Source organism: Bos javanicus, chromosome 3 (assembly GCF_032452875.1).
Source record: "Bos javanicus breed banteng chromosome 3, ARS-OSU_banteng_1.0, whole genome shotgun sequence".
NCBI lineage: Eukaryota > Metazoa > Chordata > Mammalia > Artiodactyla > Bovidae > Bos > Bos javanicus.
The window spans coordinates 19,787,199-19,803,623 of NC_083870.1; the positions used below are offsets into that span (position 1 = coordinate 19,787,199).

Here is a 16,425-nt window from a genome sequence, read left to right on the forward strand (position 1 = left end):
CCGATTAGTAATGGGGACCCCGAGGCGGGCCGGAGGCGGGTCCGGTCGGGAGGCGGGCGGGGCGGCTGGGGCCCGGCCCAGAGCTCCGGGCGGTCGCATTGTTTTCCTCCGCGGAACCGCGGCGGGAGTGGGGTTTGCGACTGGGATCCAGGACTCGCGCGACCTGTCAGCGCCCGGGAGCCCAGATCCAAGCTCCATCCAATTCGGACATTCACCACATCTGACTGGGGCCCCAACCGATTGAGAACTCGGCGCGGTGCGCGGCCGCTGCTCGACCGCTGCGATCTCTCTCCCGCTGACCCGGATCTCGGAGCAAGTATCCTGGAGTAGGGCTGGGGCTGCAGGGAGGCGGGGAGGATCGGGGCGCCGAAGGCTGGGGGTAAGCTTCGAAGTGCCAGAGGGACCCGGGAGGGCGCCAGCGCTCTGTCGTGCTTGGATGACGGAGAGGGTCAGCGGAGTTGGGGTGAACCGAGGGAAGAGGGGAGCCACGCTACGGCACTGTGGGGCGCAAGGTCTGGACGCCTCCTGTGACCTGGCTTCTCCGAGTCGCGTCCCTCGCATTGAGGAGCGCGAAAGGCATTATTTGAGGCGCGCATCATACAGAGGGTGGAAAACCTGGTCTCTTGCCTCCCCAGCAGAAAGATTAAGGCTTCGAGACCCGTGGGGAACCGGACCCTCGCGTTTCCCCTGCAGGGAAGGGAAGAACGCGTCGCTCCAGACTTTGATGCTCCGGCTGCACCTCTGTCATTGTGCAAGCGGGAGTCTGAGCACCTCCCAGCGGGGTTGACTTGATCATAGAGTCGGGAATGGGCCCCGAGGAACATTAGTCCTAGAGCCCATAACCTTCCTTCACCCCACTTGCCCAGGGGCTTTGTTAGACCTTGGTCTCCCAAGGCGGAGAGCCCGGCTGACGATTGCATCTCCAGCCCGCGGACCCCGCTCTGCGCTGGCCGCAGGCCCGCCCTCCTCGGTTCCAAGCCTCTGGCCCTGTTTCCCTGGCCTCGGAGACCCGCCTCCGTTCCCAACCCCCGCTCCCATCCCTGTTCGATCTGCGCCTGCAGGCCCCTCCAGCCCCTCCTCCCGCTAACGTGGCTCTGGGACCCGGTCCCGGCCCAGACTCTGCTACCCGCCCCTCTCCGAGCCCCAGATCCAGTGAGGGGGAGACACGTCGAGCCCCTGGCCCCAGGCCCACCTCAGGCGAGCCTCTAGACACCTGGATTATCCTCGTTCGGGGCTGGGTGGGAGGGAAGGTAGGGACCAAACCGGGGGCTGATAGCTAAGGGTGAGGGGAACTGTCTTGGAGAAGGGAAGGCGCCTGTTCCCTGAGGCTCCTTGGTGCGCCCCCCACCCCCACCCCATCCTTAGAGGAACGTGGACTGGGGCAGGCGACCAGCCCGAAGGCTTCCTGCTATTGTCCCCAGCCGGGTCTCTTCTCCCTGCCTTCCCCAGCCCCCTGCTAGATTCTGGCTATGACCCTGGCCACTCCTCAGAGGTGGCTGCAGGGCCAGGAGGAGAGAGAAGGGCTGTTTCCTCTTCCCAGCAAGGGGAGAACCTAGGAGGGGGAGAAAGAGCTGGCCAGGCCTCCCCCATTTGCTCCAAATGGGGAGTGTGAAGCAGCTGGGACTGGTCCTGGCAGGGTAAGCCTTTCCCCAAGCCAGGCGTTGCATGGGGGCAACTCAGATGCTGCTCACTAAAATCATCTGTGGGAAGACCTCTTAAAGACAGCATAAAGTCTGGGGGGCCAATGCAATGGCCAACCAAGTGTTTTCAGAGGCTGAACTAATCCAGTCTAAAGTGGGGGGTAGAGTGGAGAGAGATTGGGTGGGAGGGAGGCAGGGCCTGCTCTGAGGGAAGGAAGGGGCTTGGTATTAGAGCATATTGCTTAGGGATGAAAAACATGCAAATGATATGCAAATTAGCCTCTATTGTCCCCAGCTAGGGTGCTTTTGCTAAGACGGCTGCGGGGTTCTGAAGGTTTTCATATGGGAGTGGTCAGCATGCCCTCCAAACTCTCCCAATCACCCCTTTTCCCAAGACTGGCCCTGAAGTTCCAGGATTTTCTGGGTAGGGTCCAGCCCCAGCACCTGCCCTTGTCCTCACAGCTCTAGGCATGAATGGCCAGGACCTTTGTAATCAAGCTCAATGTCAATGTGTCCCCCAGTTCCAGGGCAGCATCTCCCCTACCCTAGCCTCATTAGACTTCTCTTGATGTTCACATTTACTTTTAAGGGATGTGGTAATGAGGTATAATTCAGTCTCTTCCCTCCTTCTGTCCCTTCTTCCATCAGGTCAGAGGTCTCCTACCCCCCTCAAACCCCCACAGGAGTCACCACCCCAGGTAAGGAAAGGGCAATAGCCCCTGAGGGCAGGGGATGGAAGTATGCATGGCCTGGGAACAGAAGAGGGTCAGATCATTCTCCCCACTTGCCTGAGACTGAAGTTGTTTCCTGGGTGAAGATACCAGTTGCCCAGGGCAACTTGGGGGGGGGCAGGAGGGGGAGGATAGGAGACAAGCTGTGTCCCTTTCTCTTCCCCTAGGAGCAGCACCATCCGGAACCATTGTGGGGTGGGGGGCGGGGAGGGGATGGTGGCAGAGGGAGGCTTGGCCTTTCAGCACCAGAGGGTCGTTAGCTAGCTGACTGCTCTGCCCCTGGGGAGGGGGTCATCATTAGGTGCTCCTATCCCTTCCCCTCCTCCAGCTCTCTTGGGATCCCATCTGACGTCAGCCTCCCCATCAATGACGCTGGATTGGGGGTGGGGTACACTTGGGTCCTGGCTCCAAGAGTGGAGTTGTGGGGGAGATGGAATGGGGGAGGCCTGGAAGCCCAGGGTCTCTTCTTCAGGGAACATGGCAGGACAGGCAACTGAGGATTAGTGTAGGATAACTGTCTGTTCATGGAAAGGAGGGAGTCTCACCCTTGCTGACCTGATTTCCTGGGCTTACTCAGCCCCTCACTTCAATATCAGGGGAAGGCAGGAAGCTGGTGTCCACCTCCCACTGTGGGTTCTAGCCAGGGTCAGCTTGGCTGGGGAAGGCCGATGGAGGCTGATGGGTGGGAAGGAGGGCTGTCTTACAGTCCCTTCCACCATATCTTTCTTTTCCTGGACTTTGGGCTACAATCGCCTGCCTGTCATTGAATTATTTACATTTTCATTCCACGGCAGCCCAAAGAGGGAAGGAAGGGAGAGAGGGACATATTCAGTCATATCTCCTCACCAGTATAGCCTCTTCTATGACTGGCTCCTCACAGGGGGTGGGTCTGCTCTTTTACAAATTGAGCACATGCAAGGTTTCTTAGGAGTTGGGGAGGGAACAGGGGGCTAGGGAGGCTGGGAGGGGGCACAGTGGTCGGGCAGACAGCTGCAGCCAGAGCTAAATTTAGCCTCTGATCTGGCTTTGATGCAGATTCATTTTTGGCTAAGACAGCCCCCCTCCCTCACTCCCCTCCCTACGCAGCTTCCCCCTAGCAATGGAAAGGGCCCTAGAAGCAGGAGCTTAGACCAGGGCAAAGACCCCTGGGCTGCCTCCCCAACTCTGTTCTTCCTGAGCCCTAAACAGGATGATGGCTGCCTCACAGCTGCCTCTACCAAGGCGCGGTGCCTAAGTTGCTCCCAGGGTGCCATGGAGGTCTGTGAGGGAGGGGAGGCAGACATGATATCCTCTTCCTCCCCCCCAGTGCCAAGGAATCACTATTTATAATTTTAAGGCTTCAGTGTCTAATTATAGCTGAGACGAGGTTAGCAAGAGGGGGCCAGGAGGTGTCACCTACCGAATGTCCCAGGCCCAGTCAGGAGAGAGGAGGAAAGGCTGAGTGAGAAGGCTGGGGGGAGGGAGCGGGCGTATCCTGTCCTTACCTGGGGTCACACTGGCAGGCTTCACACCAGCCAGTTGGGGCCAGTTGGAGAGGGAAGGGCCTTGAGTGACAGTGACAGCCGGCTAGCACTGAGGCAGTGCCAGAGATAGGATTCTTTACCCTTCTCCGCAGGGTCTTCTGGGGATAGACCTGGGAAGGAGCCCTCCTGCTTCAAAGGTGGAGGACGTTTGGCCCCTTCGCCCACTTCTGTCTTCTCTTTCAGGGCCAGCATATGGGTGAGGGGGCAGCCCCTGGGGCCTGAGCTGCCCCACACAGAATGCCCCGTGCCCCCCACTTCATGCCCTTGCTGCTACTACTCTTGCTCTCAATTCCACACACGCAGGCTGCATTTCCCCAGGACCCTCTCCCTCTGCTGACCTCTGACCTGCACGGTGAGTGCTTGGCACCCTGGCCCTCTATGTGAGCTCAGCACTCAGTCTTGGCAATGAGACACGGAGACCTTTTGTGTGGGTGGCAAGCTGCAGGAGGGCTCTCGGTCTCAAGGAAGCTAAGAGTTGACAGGAAAGGGGAGCAGATAGGTGGAGTGGCACAGAGGCCAGTCACTTCTCATCTGTGGGCCAACTTTCTTCACTTCCAGGCAGCATTGTTCAGTGATAAAGAACATGGACTCTTGGTCAGACCAAACCGTGGCAGTTTCAAATTCCTGCTGCTCACTTTATAAGGAGTTATTTAACCTTCTTTGCCTCAGTCTCCTCATCGGCAAAATGAAGATAATAATTGTATTCTAGCAGGAATTCCCTGGTGGTCCGTGCTTTCACCACAGTGACCACAGGTTCAATTCCTGCTTTGGGAACCAAGATCCCATGGGCCATGAGGCATGGCCAAAAAATAGTATTTTACCTCATGGAGTTATTTAGGGATTAAATGAGGTAATACAGGTAAAGTGCTAAGAACACTGTCTGGCACAAAGTAAATGATGTATATGTGTTTGCTATTATTATTAGCTACAAAATGAAGGCTTGGGACTAATTCAGTGGTTCCCAACACCTCTTACCTCCCTCTCCACCACTTTATCACCACCACATCTAGGTCCGTCATGGTGGGACTTACTGAATGTCCCAGGCCCAGTCAGGAGAGAGGAGGAAAGGCTGAGTGAGAAGGCTAGGGGGAGGGAGCAGGCTTATCCAGTCCTTACCTGGGGTCACACTGGCAGGCTTCACACCAGCCAGTTGGGCCCAGTTGGAGAGGGAAGGGCCACCATCCCACCGTGACAGACCTTGCAGATAGATCTATTTGCAGCTTCCTGTTATATATGTAGAATTTAGAGTAATTTTAAGGTTGAAGGAATGGCAGTTAGGTTACTGAGAGTAACTGTTGGGGGATAGATAAGAGTAGCAAACACTTCCATGTGTCAGACAGTGTTCTAATCACGGTACAAATGTTAAATCATCTCTCTCTGAACTCTGGGCTCCCTCTGAACACTGATGACTGTGGTTTCCATGATCAGGCCAGGTGGATGCTGGAGTTGGTTAGAGGAGGCAGAAAGCTTGGAGGATTGAGGTGGTCTGTGAAGAGCCTTGAGGGGAGGGTGCAAAAAGAGGGCTGGGAGAGATGGGGTGAGGAAATGGACTACGTGGGACAGCATACAATGTGGAAAGAAAGGGAATCGCTAGCCCTAAGGCAGATCTAAGAACTGGGTTGGGCTCAGCTCTGAACTCAGACAGGCCTGGATCTGAATTGGGGTCCCTGCCACTCCCAAGCTAAATGAGCTCTGCAAATTTCTTATTGGCTTTAAGCCTCAGGTTCCTCATCTGTAACATAGCACCAACCTACTTCATAGGGTTGCTGTCTGAAATGAGACAATGCCGCTCAAGTGCTCACACAGTGCTTGGCAGAGGTGAAGTGCTCAGAGTTAGCTGATATTGTATTTAGCCTTCTTAATACCTTTATTAACATGCCCAGGGCTGGGTTTCCTCTGGCTGGGGAGGATGTTGAGGGAGTGTTGTGTCTGAGGGCGTCAGCACCCACCTCTCTGTGCCTTCTAGGTATCTCTCCATTATCCTGGTTCCGGGGCCTGGAGGATGATGCTGTGGTTGCGGAACTTGGGCTGGACTTTCAGAGATTCCTGACCCTGAACCGGACCTTGTTAGTGGCTGCCAGGTAAACTGGCTGTGGCACCATTGTGGGGCTGCCAGGCCTGTTTCCAGGCAGGCATGGGACCTGCATGGCCACTGCCACATCTTGAAGAGGACACATGCAGGTGTACAAGCCCTGGGGTTTGGACATGTGAGGACCCAGAACATAGCTGGGTCCTATGGGTGTGGAGTCAGGGGGAGAAGACAGGGCAGGAGGTCTACACTGTTTGTCCCGAGCATCTGAACACGGACTAGGTGGGGACACGGGAGTTCAAGTGGGGAGCCATGGCTTGGCTCTGATCCCTCCTTGCTTATCCCTTCAGGGATCACGTTTTCTCCTTTGATCTTCAAGCCCAAGAAGAAGGGGAGGGGCTCGTGCCCAACAAGGTGAGGGGCTGTGTGGGAGGAGGTTGAGGCATGGAGATGAGGTTGGAAAGGTCTAACGGTGATCCAGGGGGTGGGAAGAAGACTCCAAAAGGGAACCACAATGTGCGGTGGGTCCAGGCTGTACCACGATTTTCCCTCTTCTACTTTTCCCTCCAGTATCTAACATGGAGGAGCCAAGACGTGGAGAACTGTGCCGTGCGGGGCAAGCTGACGGTGAGGAGTGGGATGAAAATCTTGAGGGTAGGAGATGATCCAGCCTGCAGGCTCTGTCCAACTGACCCTCCACCTACCCAAATCTCTGCTACTTCTCTTATCTCAAGTCACAGAGGAAAATATACAGGAAAGGGAATTGATGATTTTTAGCTTCCTTTACACATCTCACACAAAAGAAGAGCGAGGCTCTGAGAGGCCAAAGAACTTGCCCAAGACCCCAGGACTAGTAGTAAATAGCTTCTTTGAAACTTTACCCCCTATTGCTCTAACTGGCTCAAGGAGGATAACCCTACTTCCATGACCCCTGTCCCAGTCCCAGGGAGCCCTGTGGCTGACCTAGAATTCTGGATTCTCTAGGACGAGTGCTACAACTACATTCGGGTTCTCGTGCCCTGGGACTCCCAGACGCTCCTTGCCTGTGGAACGAACTCATTCAGCCCCGTGTGCCGCAGCTATGGGGTACAAAGGCGAGGGTGGGGCATCAGGATGGGAGGAGGAGGAGAACTCAAGCTGGGCAATCAGTTTGGTGGGGATGGACAAGCAGGGGGTGGGGGATGGGAGTGCCCTGGGTGGAGGGTCCGGAAGAGGTGGGGCAAGGAGGCAAGGGGATGTGAGGAAGTGGGCTATGGAGCCAGACTTGCAACACCCTGAGGGTTCCAAGAACCTGTTCCTTCTGCCTCCAGATAACTTCGCTGCAGCAGGAGGGTGAGGAGCTGAGTGGGCAAGCTCGATGCCCCTTTGATGCCACCCAGTCCAACGTGGCCGTGTTTGCAGGTGTGCACCTGGGCATGTGAGAAGCAGGCATGTGGCTGCCATGTTAGCCCCTTTCCGAGTTTGGTCTTTCCTGCATGCTCCTGAATCAGGGGTGAGGTAGGGGCCAGGGTCAGGCCAAGGTAGGGGTGTGGGATGCCCAAGGAGAGCCAAGATACAGATCCCTGAGCCCCCCTGATGCCACCCTACCCACCCCTCCAGAGGGCAGCCTGTACTCAGCCACAGCTGCAGACTTCCAGGCCAGTGATGCTGTGGTTTACCGAAGCCTTGGGCCTCAGCCCCCGCTCCGCTCCGCCAAGTACGACTCCAAGTGGCTCCGAGGTCAGGGTGGGCCTGGGGGAGGGAGGCTGCTCTTGGGGAGGAGGTGCAGGGGGAGGGCTGTGGCAGGCAGGTGGTGGTAATTGTGTGCAGGTGTGCTAAGGGGAAAGGCGGTGTGGGATCAGGAGATTCTGGACAGGTACAGATACTTTTCCATACCGTTCCTGTCACTTGCCACTCAGAGCCACACTTTGTCCACGCTTTGGAGCACGGAGACCATGTCTACTTCTTCTTCCGAGAAGTCTCTGTGGAGGATGCCCGGCTGGGGAGGGTAAGAAGGTGGGCAGTGGGGGTGGTAGCTAGAGGCTTCTGCTGGCTCCTAGGAGCTGGACATTTGGGGAAGAGCTCCTGGCTGGGCTCTGAGCCCACCGCGGAGCTGCCCTCAGGCCTCTGTCCCCTCATCCTGCTGTCCCTCACCTTGACCCGGACTGACCAACCACACCACATCCTCCCTTAGCTGTGCCCCTGACATTGGTCTCTTGGTACTCTAACCCCACCAAACCGCTCTCCCCCTGCTGGCCGGGGCTCTCGCTGACCTCCATCCTCCCTGGCTCTCCCGGCAGGTGCAGTTCTCCCGTGTGGCCCGTGTGTGTAAGCGCGACATGGGTGGCTCACCTAGGGCCTTGGACCGCCACTGGACATCCTTCCTGAAGCTGCGGCTCAACTGCTCTGTCCCTGGAGACTCGACCTTCTATTTTGATGTCTTACAGGCCTTGACAGGGCCTGTGAACTTGTATGGTCGCTCTGCTCTCTTTGGGGTCTTCACCACCCAGACCAATAGGTTGGTACTAGACTAGTCAATGCAGCCCAGTCTGTCCCCTTCCCTCCGCGCCCCCCAGCAACAAAGATCATCCTGCAGAGCCTACTGATGAGGGTGGTGAGGGGAAGCTCCATTTTCCTTGTACTTTCTTTGCATGGCCCCCAGGAGCTGCCCTGCTCTCTCAGGCTCTCCCCTAAGATGGTACGTGAAGTGGGGTGGCCAAGTCTTACCTGGGAGGCGCTCTGCTGTCCCTTCTAAACCTAGCCCATGTCGTTCTCTGGCTCCCTCAGCATTCCTGGCTCTGCGGTCTGCGCCTTCTACCTGGATGATATCGAGCGTGGGTTTGAGGGCAAGTTCAAGGAGCAGAGGAGTCTGGATGGGGCCTGGACCCCTGTGTCTGAGGACAGGGTCCCCTCCCCCAGGTACCCAGGATGGGGGGCTTTGGTGGAGGCAGAAGCAAGCAGTGTCTGCTCCCCAAATAAGTTATGAGGAGAGGGCAAGGTGTCCAAGGCCTGGGGAGGGGGCTGTCATGGGTTGGCAGCAGGGAAGGGAAGCAGTAGTATGAATGTCTGTGTGCAGATGGAACAAGAGGCCTCCTGGCCCTAGGGCAGGCTGCTGGGGCTTAGCTAGGCTCTGTAACCACCAGCTCCCTGTCCCAAGGCTGCCTCTTCCTATGTGTCCTCCAGGCCCGGATCCTGTGCAGGAGTAGGTGTGGCTGCATTGTTCCCCTCTTCCCGAGATCTCCCTGATGATGTCCTGACCTTCATCAAGGCTCACCCACTCCTGGACCCTGCCGTGCCACCTGCCACCCATCAGCCTCTGCTCACCCTCACCAGCAGGTATCAGGCTGAAAAATCCTGACCACTGCCATCTGCCCCTCACCCACTCTCTTTTTCTGACCCCACAAGGTAAATCATATTAGTAGGAGGAAGAACCTATGAAAGTGGGAAGGACAGAGCTAAGAAGGAAACCCTGGGCTGGGGGAAGGGCAGAGAAGGGGTATCCAGGTCCTTGAAACACTCAAGCTTCCACTGGTCAGGCTGTCCTGACCCGAGGCCTATTCCTCCAGGGCCCTACTGACCCAGGTGGCTGTGGATGGCATGGCTGGTCCCTACAGTAACATCACAGTCCTGTTCCTTGGCTCCAATGATGGGACAGTGCTGAAGGTGCTGCCCCCAGGGGGGCAATCTGGGGGCTCTGAGCCCATTCTGTTGGAAGAGATCGATGCCTACAGCCCCTCCCGGTGAGCCCTTTGTCCAGCAGGCCCCCTGCAGAGCAGGGATGGAATGTGAGGTGGGAGATGGGGATATGGGGATGGGGTGGGGACTCCGATATTGGAAGTTGTGGGGAAGAGAGAGGGACTTGGAGAGATGACATTGTGTAGCACGGCAGGGTAGCCCCATGAGTTGTATTCAGTTGCTTGTATGCCTCCCCACCTTCTTTTCTTTACCTTACCCAGGGAAAAAGGAGCCTCACCTGCTCCACCTCTGACTCCCTCTGGCCTCACCTTAGGTGCAGTGGGAAGCGGGCAGCCCAAACAGCACGGCGGGTCATAGGGCTGGAGCTGGACACTGAAGGTCACAGGCTCTTTGTGGCTTTTTCTGGCTGCATCATCTACCTCCCTCTTAGTCGGTGTGCCCGGCATGGGGCCTGTCGGAGGTGAGAGGGACTTGAGGCCAGGCTCCCTGGGCCTGCAGGCACAAAGGCATTGGGGGTGGCAGGGAAATGCAGGGGGTGGTTGTATGTGGTGGGATGTCCACAAGCATCCTGCCGGTGGGCAGTCACCAGGGACAGGACTAGGGATTGGTGTGGATAGGATGGGAGTATCAGGCTAGGAGCCTCCTGCAGGCCAGGGTGAGAGTGAAAGAGGCAGGGGAATGGACTGTGATTAGAGTGGAGGGTCCCAGCCTCATATGACTCAGTTTTCCCTAGGAGCTGTCTGGCTTCTCAGGACCCATACTGTGGATGGGACAGCTCCAGAGGCTGCGTGGATATCAGGGCACCTGGTGGGTAAGTGAGGGGCTCCTGGATCTCCTGAGAAAAAAGCTCCCCACTACTAAGAGAGGAGGCTGAGGGCTAGGGTGGGGGAGGGGACAAGAGGTATACCTGCACTGAGCCACCTCCATTTCCTCCTAGGATTGATGTGGATCCAACTGGTAACCAGGAATCCATGGAGCATGATGACTGCCAAGGTAAAAAGGGCAAAGGCAGCTGTATCCATTGTTGAGCATGGCTCTGATGGCCATAGACACCATCCCAGGTGTGGGCTTTTGTCCTTCTCTCCTTCTGTGGCACGGTCATGCCCATCAGTTCCTCATGAAGCCTCCCCCCACCTTCACCCTTTCTCTCCCTGTTTCATAGATGGAGCTACTGGGAGTCAGTCTGGTACAGGGGATTCCACTTATGGTGAGTTCTGTTGTCCCAACTTCACCATGGTCAGCCCATACTCACCCAAGTCCATGCCCCATGGCAGCAGCAGATCAGCGCCCTGGACACTCTGAGAGAGTCTCAGAAAGGGCTAACATTCTAAGTATCTAGCATATAGCTCAGTGCTTGGCACATAATAGGATGCCTAATAGACAGTTTTTGAACAAAGAAATCAAAGAATGCCTTGCATGTAAGCCCTTCCCCATTCCCAGAGGAAAATGAAGGCTGCAGTTCTGGACTTCTGGGTTCCAAAAGGGGTGGGGGACCCGCTGGGGTTATCAGAGGTGGAGAACAGGAGTCTCATTGGCTCTGACCTGGTCTCTGTCATCAGTGCTTCTGAGTCCTGGCCCTTCCCCTGAGACCCCCAGTCCCCCCAGTGATGCCCACCCCCGGCCCCAGTCTTCCACTCTTGGAGCTCACACTCAGGGTAAGGGGGCTGGTTGGGAGGGACAGGAGTGAAGTGTGGAGCTGCCAATTCTTGAAGAATTCTAAGCCCCTCACTGATCATTGTTTGGTGTTCACTAATAATGCCTGTTTGGAGCCCCCCCTCCCTTCCCCTCCCCAGAGCTGGCCCTCCCAGCCCCGCCTCCTTCAGCACGGGCAGAGTTTGGCAGTTGCTCTTGGCATGGCTACAGAGGCCTGAGCTGGGATGGAACTCCCCAGGCCCAGGCTCTAGCTTGTGTGTGAGGGTGGTTGGGTGGGCTGTGTGTTGAGGGGTCAGGGGAGGAGACTCCTGAAGAGGGTCAAGGCTGTGTCGGAGTGAAAGCAGAGCAGCAGTGGGAGAGAGGGACACTTCGGAACTCGCCTTCCCGCTGGCCTACCTTCGCTGAGCCTCCATCTCTCTTCTCTCTCGGTTGGCAGGCGTGCGCCGGGACCTCCCTCCAGCCTCATCCTCTCGCTCAGTCCCCATCCCACTCCTCCTGGCCTGTGTGGCTGCGGCCTTCGCTCTGGGCGCCTCGGTCTCTGGCCTCCTGGTCTCCTGCGCCTGTCGCCGAGCGCACCGACGGCGGAGCAAGGATATCGAGTCTGCAGGGATCCCACGTCCTCTCTCCCTCCGCAGCTTGGCCCGGCTGCATGGGGCGGGCCCAGAGCCGCCGCCGCCGTCCAAGGACGGAGAGGGGGCCCAGACGCCGCAGCTCTACACCACCTTCTTGCCTCCCCCCGAGGGCGTACCCCCGCCGGAGCTGGCCTGCCTGCCCACCCCGGAGTCCACGCCAGAGCTGCCGGTCAAGCACCTCCGCCATGCTGGAGGTCCCTGGGAGTGGAACCAGAACGGGAATAACGCCAAGGAGGGCCGGAGCCGCGCCCGGGGCGGGAACGCGGCGGGTGGCGCCGCGCCGCGCGTGCTGGTGAAGCCGCCGCCGCCTGGCTGTCCCGGGCAGGCCGTGGAAGTCACCACCCTGGAGGAACTACTGCGCTACCTGCACGGCCCGCAGGCGCCCAGGAAGGAGGCCGAGCCCCCGGTCGCCGCCCCTTTCACCTCGCGGCCGCTGCCGCCCGAGCCCGCCCCCACCCTCTTTGCCGGCCCCAGCCTGCTGCCCCGGGACTGTGCCCCGCCTCGGAGGCTGGACGTGCCCCCGGAGGGCAAGTGCCCGGCCCCGGCCGCCCGGCCTGCGCTCTCCGCCCCAGCTCCCCGGCTCGGGGTGGGCGGCAGCCGGAAGTTGCCCTTCTCCTCGCACCGTGCACCCCCTGCGCTGCTCACCCGAGTCCCCTCGGGAGGCCCCTCCAGGTACTCGGGGGGTGCCGGGAGACACCTCCTGTACCTGGGTCGGCCTGAGGGGCACCGGGGCCGCGCCCTCAAGAGGGTGGAAGGTCGAGAAGCCCCAGGGGCCCCTGAAGCCTCCCTTTGTCGGGCCCTCCTTGCAGGCGGCCGTCCCTGACGGCAGCCATTTTAACTTTTGAAGGGAGTTGCTTCAAGGCCTCAAGTGGGACCCTCGAGGCCCATGCCCTCAGAGGCCGTGAGCGTGGACGCGTCTCCAAGGACAGATGACCTCCCTCCCTGTTCCACACCTCCAGCCTTCCTGGACTCAGAGTCTCCCGAGGTCCCTGCCCGCCTCGGGTTTATTTATTGACTGCCGACTGTCTTTTCCCCCTGTCCTCGAGAGGAGTGGGAGGCGAGAAGCTCGCCCCCTCAGTGAGCCAGCTTTTCGGGGGTAACTGGCACACCCACTCCCCCTCTCCCTCAGCCAAGCTGCCTTAACTCGCCCCTCCGGGCCTCCACAGACTGGGCCCCGGGCGGGCCGCACGGCGGACGGCCGGGGCTGAGCCACTCGCGTTGTGTACAGAGTCCTCGGGCCTCCTGGGACGTGCCTCCTCCTACTATGTAGGAGCCTCCGCTTCCCAATACAGCTGTGTCCCTGAGCCGCTGCATGACTTTACTCACGGAGCGGGCGGGGCGGGACGGGAACCGATCGGCTACTCTGAGCACCTTTGCTCCAGAATTTCTGCCTTCAACTTGGCCTTGACTCTCTCCCGAGTAATTGGGATGGCTGCAGTCCCACCGGGGTTAATCAGGAAAGGTTTCCTGAAGGAGGCAAGCGAAGAAATGGTGCGTGGAGATGAACCAGGGCCCAGGAGACCCCGGGTAGAATTTAGGTGGGGTTAGGGAGGGTACTCCAAGCCCGTTTCTGGATCGAGGTAAGATGCACTTTTTCGTAGAATGCTCGACAGGGCGGGAGGAGGGTATTTGGGGAGAAATAAAATGAAGCTGCAGTGTAAGTGATTGAAGTTTCGCATTAGGAAATCTTGTCAAAAGAGAATTTCGCTGGAAGAACGTGGGTCGCAAGAGAAGAAGGCTACAAAAAGAAAAACACCAGCAAAGGCTTTAGTCCTGGACGAGTCAGGGGTTTGCCCCAACAGTTCCCTAAGGAGCAGTTACCCTTCACAGAACCCGAGGGGCGCCGAGAAGCATGATTTTTTGCACGCATGCGTAGCCTCCCCTAGCGAATGCCCCTGCAACACTCCAACACCGCGCGCCAAAGATCAGCTAGCTTGTGTAGTGCGGTTCCTCTGGCCGGGGCTGGCTGTAGATACCTGTCCATTACTCCCGGGGGCCAATGAGAGGGACGAACAGGATCTGGCCCGCCCACTACCTCGAGCTAAGGACACTTAAGGTCCTGAGCTGGCGGTGGCCGATTTTGCGGATTTACAAGTCTGGCTTTTTACCGGCGCGTGGCTGGAGTATCCCACAGGGTTGGAGCCCTAGGCTTCCCTATCGCGGGCGCCGCCTAGAGGCCAGTCCACGCCTTGCAGCTAAGGAAATCTCGCCGGGCTCTCTCCCGGTTCTTTGCCTAAAAGGCTTGGGCAGGAATCCGCTTGAAACAGTTTGTTGAAGAACCGTGATATGGTTTCTAGTTCCGCCCTTTACTCCTTGTTATCCTGCAGAGTCAAAGATCCACCCCTTAACCTTAGCCCGAAAACTGGGGTTGAGAGGCTCAAGTACGATAATGTATGAGAAAACTCTAAAGGAGAAAACATTGGTATCTTGTGATGATTTGTGAAAAAGTCAAGTTGCTCAGTCGTGTCCGACTCTGCGATCCCATGAACTGTAAGCCTACCAGGCTGCTCTATCCATGGGATTTTCCAGGCAAGAACACTGGAGTGGGTTGCCATTTCCTTCTCCAGGGGATCTTCCTGACCTAGGGATTGAACCCGGGTCTCCCGCATTGTAGGCAGACGCTTTACCGTCTGAGCCCTCCAAACTCAAAATTAGAATATTATTCCTATCTTTGCGATCTTCTTCTACTCAGCAATCTGTTTCCCTTTGTATCCCTACAAACTTCACTTAAAGATTTTCCCCTCAAGGTTTTTAAACGCTCTCTGAATACTTCTCACACCTTGATTAGCTAGTTCCACCAAATTCGGCTGCCCTCGAAAATCTACCTTCTTTCTCCTTGAAGCTTGTTTACACCAGCTTGGAGAGGTCCTTTAGATCTCAGGTTTTCGTTGTTTTTTTTTCCTCACCGGATGCCTTACTTAAACCAAGATTCTTTAAAATCATTGCTAGTTTCTAGATAGTAGAGGAGAGCAGGGAAGAAGTAAAGAAACTTTTCAGTCCCCTGACTTCATTATCCCTTTCAAACCAAGCCAGGACAAAGAAAAATTCTAAGACTGCAAACTTTCATAGCCCTCTGAGGGCAAATTCACACAAATTCTTCAGTTCAGCCCTGAAGGTGGTCACAAAGAAAGGGGTAAAATACCCTCAGGTTTCAATGTAGACCCCAAAGAGAAGTACAATAGAATTTTAACCTTGTGATTCTGCAGGCAGCTGCAATTTACAGCTGCAATTTACAAAGTCCTGGTTTCAGTTTAATTGTGAAGGGTGTTCATTTATTAGTATTTCTAAAGGATGGCAACTTCTCTAGTCAAGAGTACCCAAGCTGGACTCTTGAGAACTTTCTCAGGGCTTGGGAAAGCAACTATGTTGCAATGAGAGCAAACAGTCCTTGGACTCTGCCACTGAATAGTCTTGTGGGTGACCTTGGCAATTCAACTAACCTCTCTGTACCTCAACTTCTTTTGTAAAGTATGGAAAGAAATATGCCAACAGCGGTTTATAAAACATTATATAAATATATAGGTTTAAATTAACTGCCTTGTGGGAAATAGTTGCTGCTGCTGCTGCTACTGCTGCTAAGTCTCGTCAGTCATGTCTGACTCTGTGTGACCCCATAGACGGCACCCAACAGGCTCCTCCGTCCCTGGGATTCTCCAGGCAAGAATACTGGAGTGGGTTGCTATTTCCTTCTCCAATGCATGAAAGTGAAAAGTGAAAGTGAAGTCGCTCAGTCGTGTCAGGTCTGACTATTAGCGACATACTCCTTTCCAAATGATTCTGTATTTTCAAGGTTACTGAAAGGAAATGGCAACCCACTCCAGAACTTATCCCAAATAGACTACTACCAAGAATGTAATTCATTAGCACATATGAAAAACCTCATCCTGACAGAGTAGTGAATAATAATTAAGGGTTGAATTGAAAGAAATTATCACTGACAACACAGGGATAAACATGATCCTAAATGAGAAATCTGCTGATAGTTTTTTTTTTTTTTTTTAGGATATTAGCTCAAACTTTGTCTTCAGAAAAAAAACAAAATGTGCTAACAGGAGGATAAAGTTATCATCCTGAGGGATTTCTAAGCTGATTTCTCAGAGGCATCCTGGGAGGTTATGGAGAAACCAGGGCCCCAGTAGGCAGAGTCCATCAGCTTGTATAAAGCTTTGGGGACCTGAAACACAGAAGGTTCCACAGTCACAAAGCTTGAAAAGCTGTTCAGCATCTTTTGTAGCTAAGTCACAGGGGCCTGAGCTATTATTATCTCTCAGATTTATGTCTCCTTGATACCACTACCCTACCCTTGGGAACCTCACAGGTATGAGTCACTCTCTGTTACTTAAGCCAGCAGTTGACCCTTTAGAACTGTTGACTCATAAGAATTTAAGGTTACATGTATGAGAGTAAGATTGAAGTATATGGATAAAATATGAAATTTATGAATCCAAAATATCACCTGCTTTTACCAGGTATATTAAGGTCCCAACAGAAAATAATTGACATGCTCAAAATAATCACGGGCTACTTTTTTTTTTTTTTTGA

The 16,425-nt window shown here is 55.8% G+C and overlaps 1 protein-coding gene and 1 long non-coding RNA gene across 7 annotated transcripts; one reads left to right on the plus strand and one right to left on the minus strand.

The window, feature by feature from the left end:
* Positions 1-356: 356 nt before the first annotated feature.
* On the plus strand, positions 357-13,187 carry SEMA6C (semaphorin 6C). Of its 4 annotated transcripts, XM_061407268.1 has the most exons (21): positions 357-1,637; positions 2,289-2,338; positions 4,078-4,246; positions 5,861-5,975; positions 6,274-6,337; positions 6,494-6,550; positions 6,908-7,009; positions 7,234-7,324; positions 7,523-7,642; positions 7,822-7,910; positions 8,203-8,420; positions 8,690-8,821; positions 9,086-9,238; positions 9,469-9,642; positions 9,912-10,058; positions 10,332-10,409; positions 10,536-10,591; positions 10,761-10,805; positions 11,158-11,253; positions 11,688-12,555; positions 12,731-13,187. In XM_061407268.1, the coding sequence occupies exons 3-21, from the start codon at positions 4,132-4,134 to the stop codon at positions 12,786-12,788; spliced, it is 2,778 nt and encodes a 925-aa protein (XP_061263252.1). In that variant the 5' UTR covers positions 357-1,637; positions 2,289-2,338; positions 4,078-4,131; the 3' UTR covers positions 12,789-13,187. The 4 variants fall into 4 exon arrangements, with proteins under 4 accessions (XP_061263252.1, XP_061263244.1, XP_061263258.1 ...); XM_061407260.1 differs by having other exon boundaries at positions 11,688-13,187; XM_061407274.1 differs by lacking the exon at positions 11,158-11,253 and having other exon boundaries at positions 358-1,637; positions 11,688-13,187.
* LOC133241671 (uncharacterized) lies at positions 6,431-11,163 on the minus strand. 3 transcript variants are annotated; one of them, XR_009734672.1, is made up of 4 exons: positions 10,506-11,163; positions 9,907-10,049; positions 7,799-8,720; positions 6,431-7,654 (listed from the first exon to the last, which is right to left on the minus strand). It is a non-coding gene; the product is annotated as an uncharacterized LOC133241671 (long non-coding RNA). The 3 variants fall into 3 exon arrangements; XR_009734670.1 differs by having other exon boundaries at positions 6,431-8,720; XR_009734671.1 differs by having other exon boundaries at positions 6,431-8,720; positions 9,907-10,090.
* Positions 13,188-16,425: the final 3,238 nt, after the last annotated feature.

Coding starts and splice junctions, on each gene's coding strand:
- SEMA6C (XM_061407260.1), top strand. CDS start 4,132: ATGCCCCGTGCCCCCCACTTCATGCCCTTGCTGCTACTACTCTTGCTC. Junction 6,338..6,493: donor AGGGGCTCGTGCCCAACAAG/GTGAGGGGCTGT, acceptor TTTTCCCTCCAG/TATCTAACATGGAGGAGCCA. Junction 10,410..10,535: donor GATATCAGGGCACCTGGTGG/GTAAGTGAGGGG, acceptor ATTTCCTCCTAG/GATTGATGTGGATCCAACTG.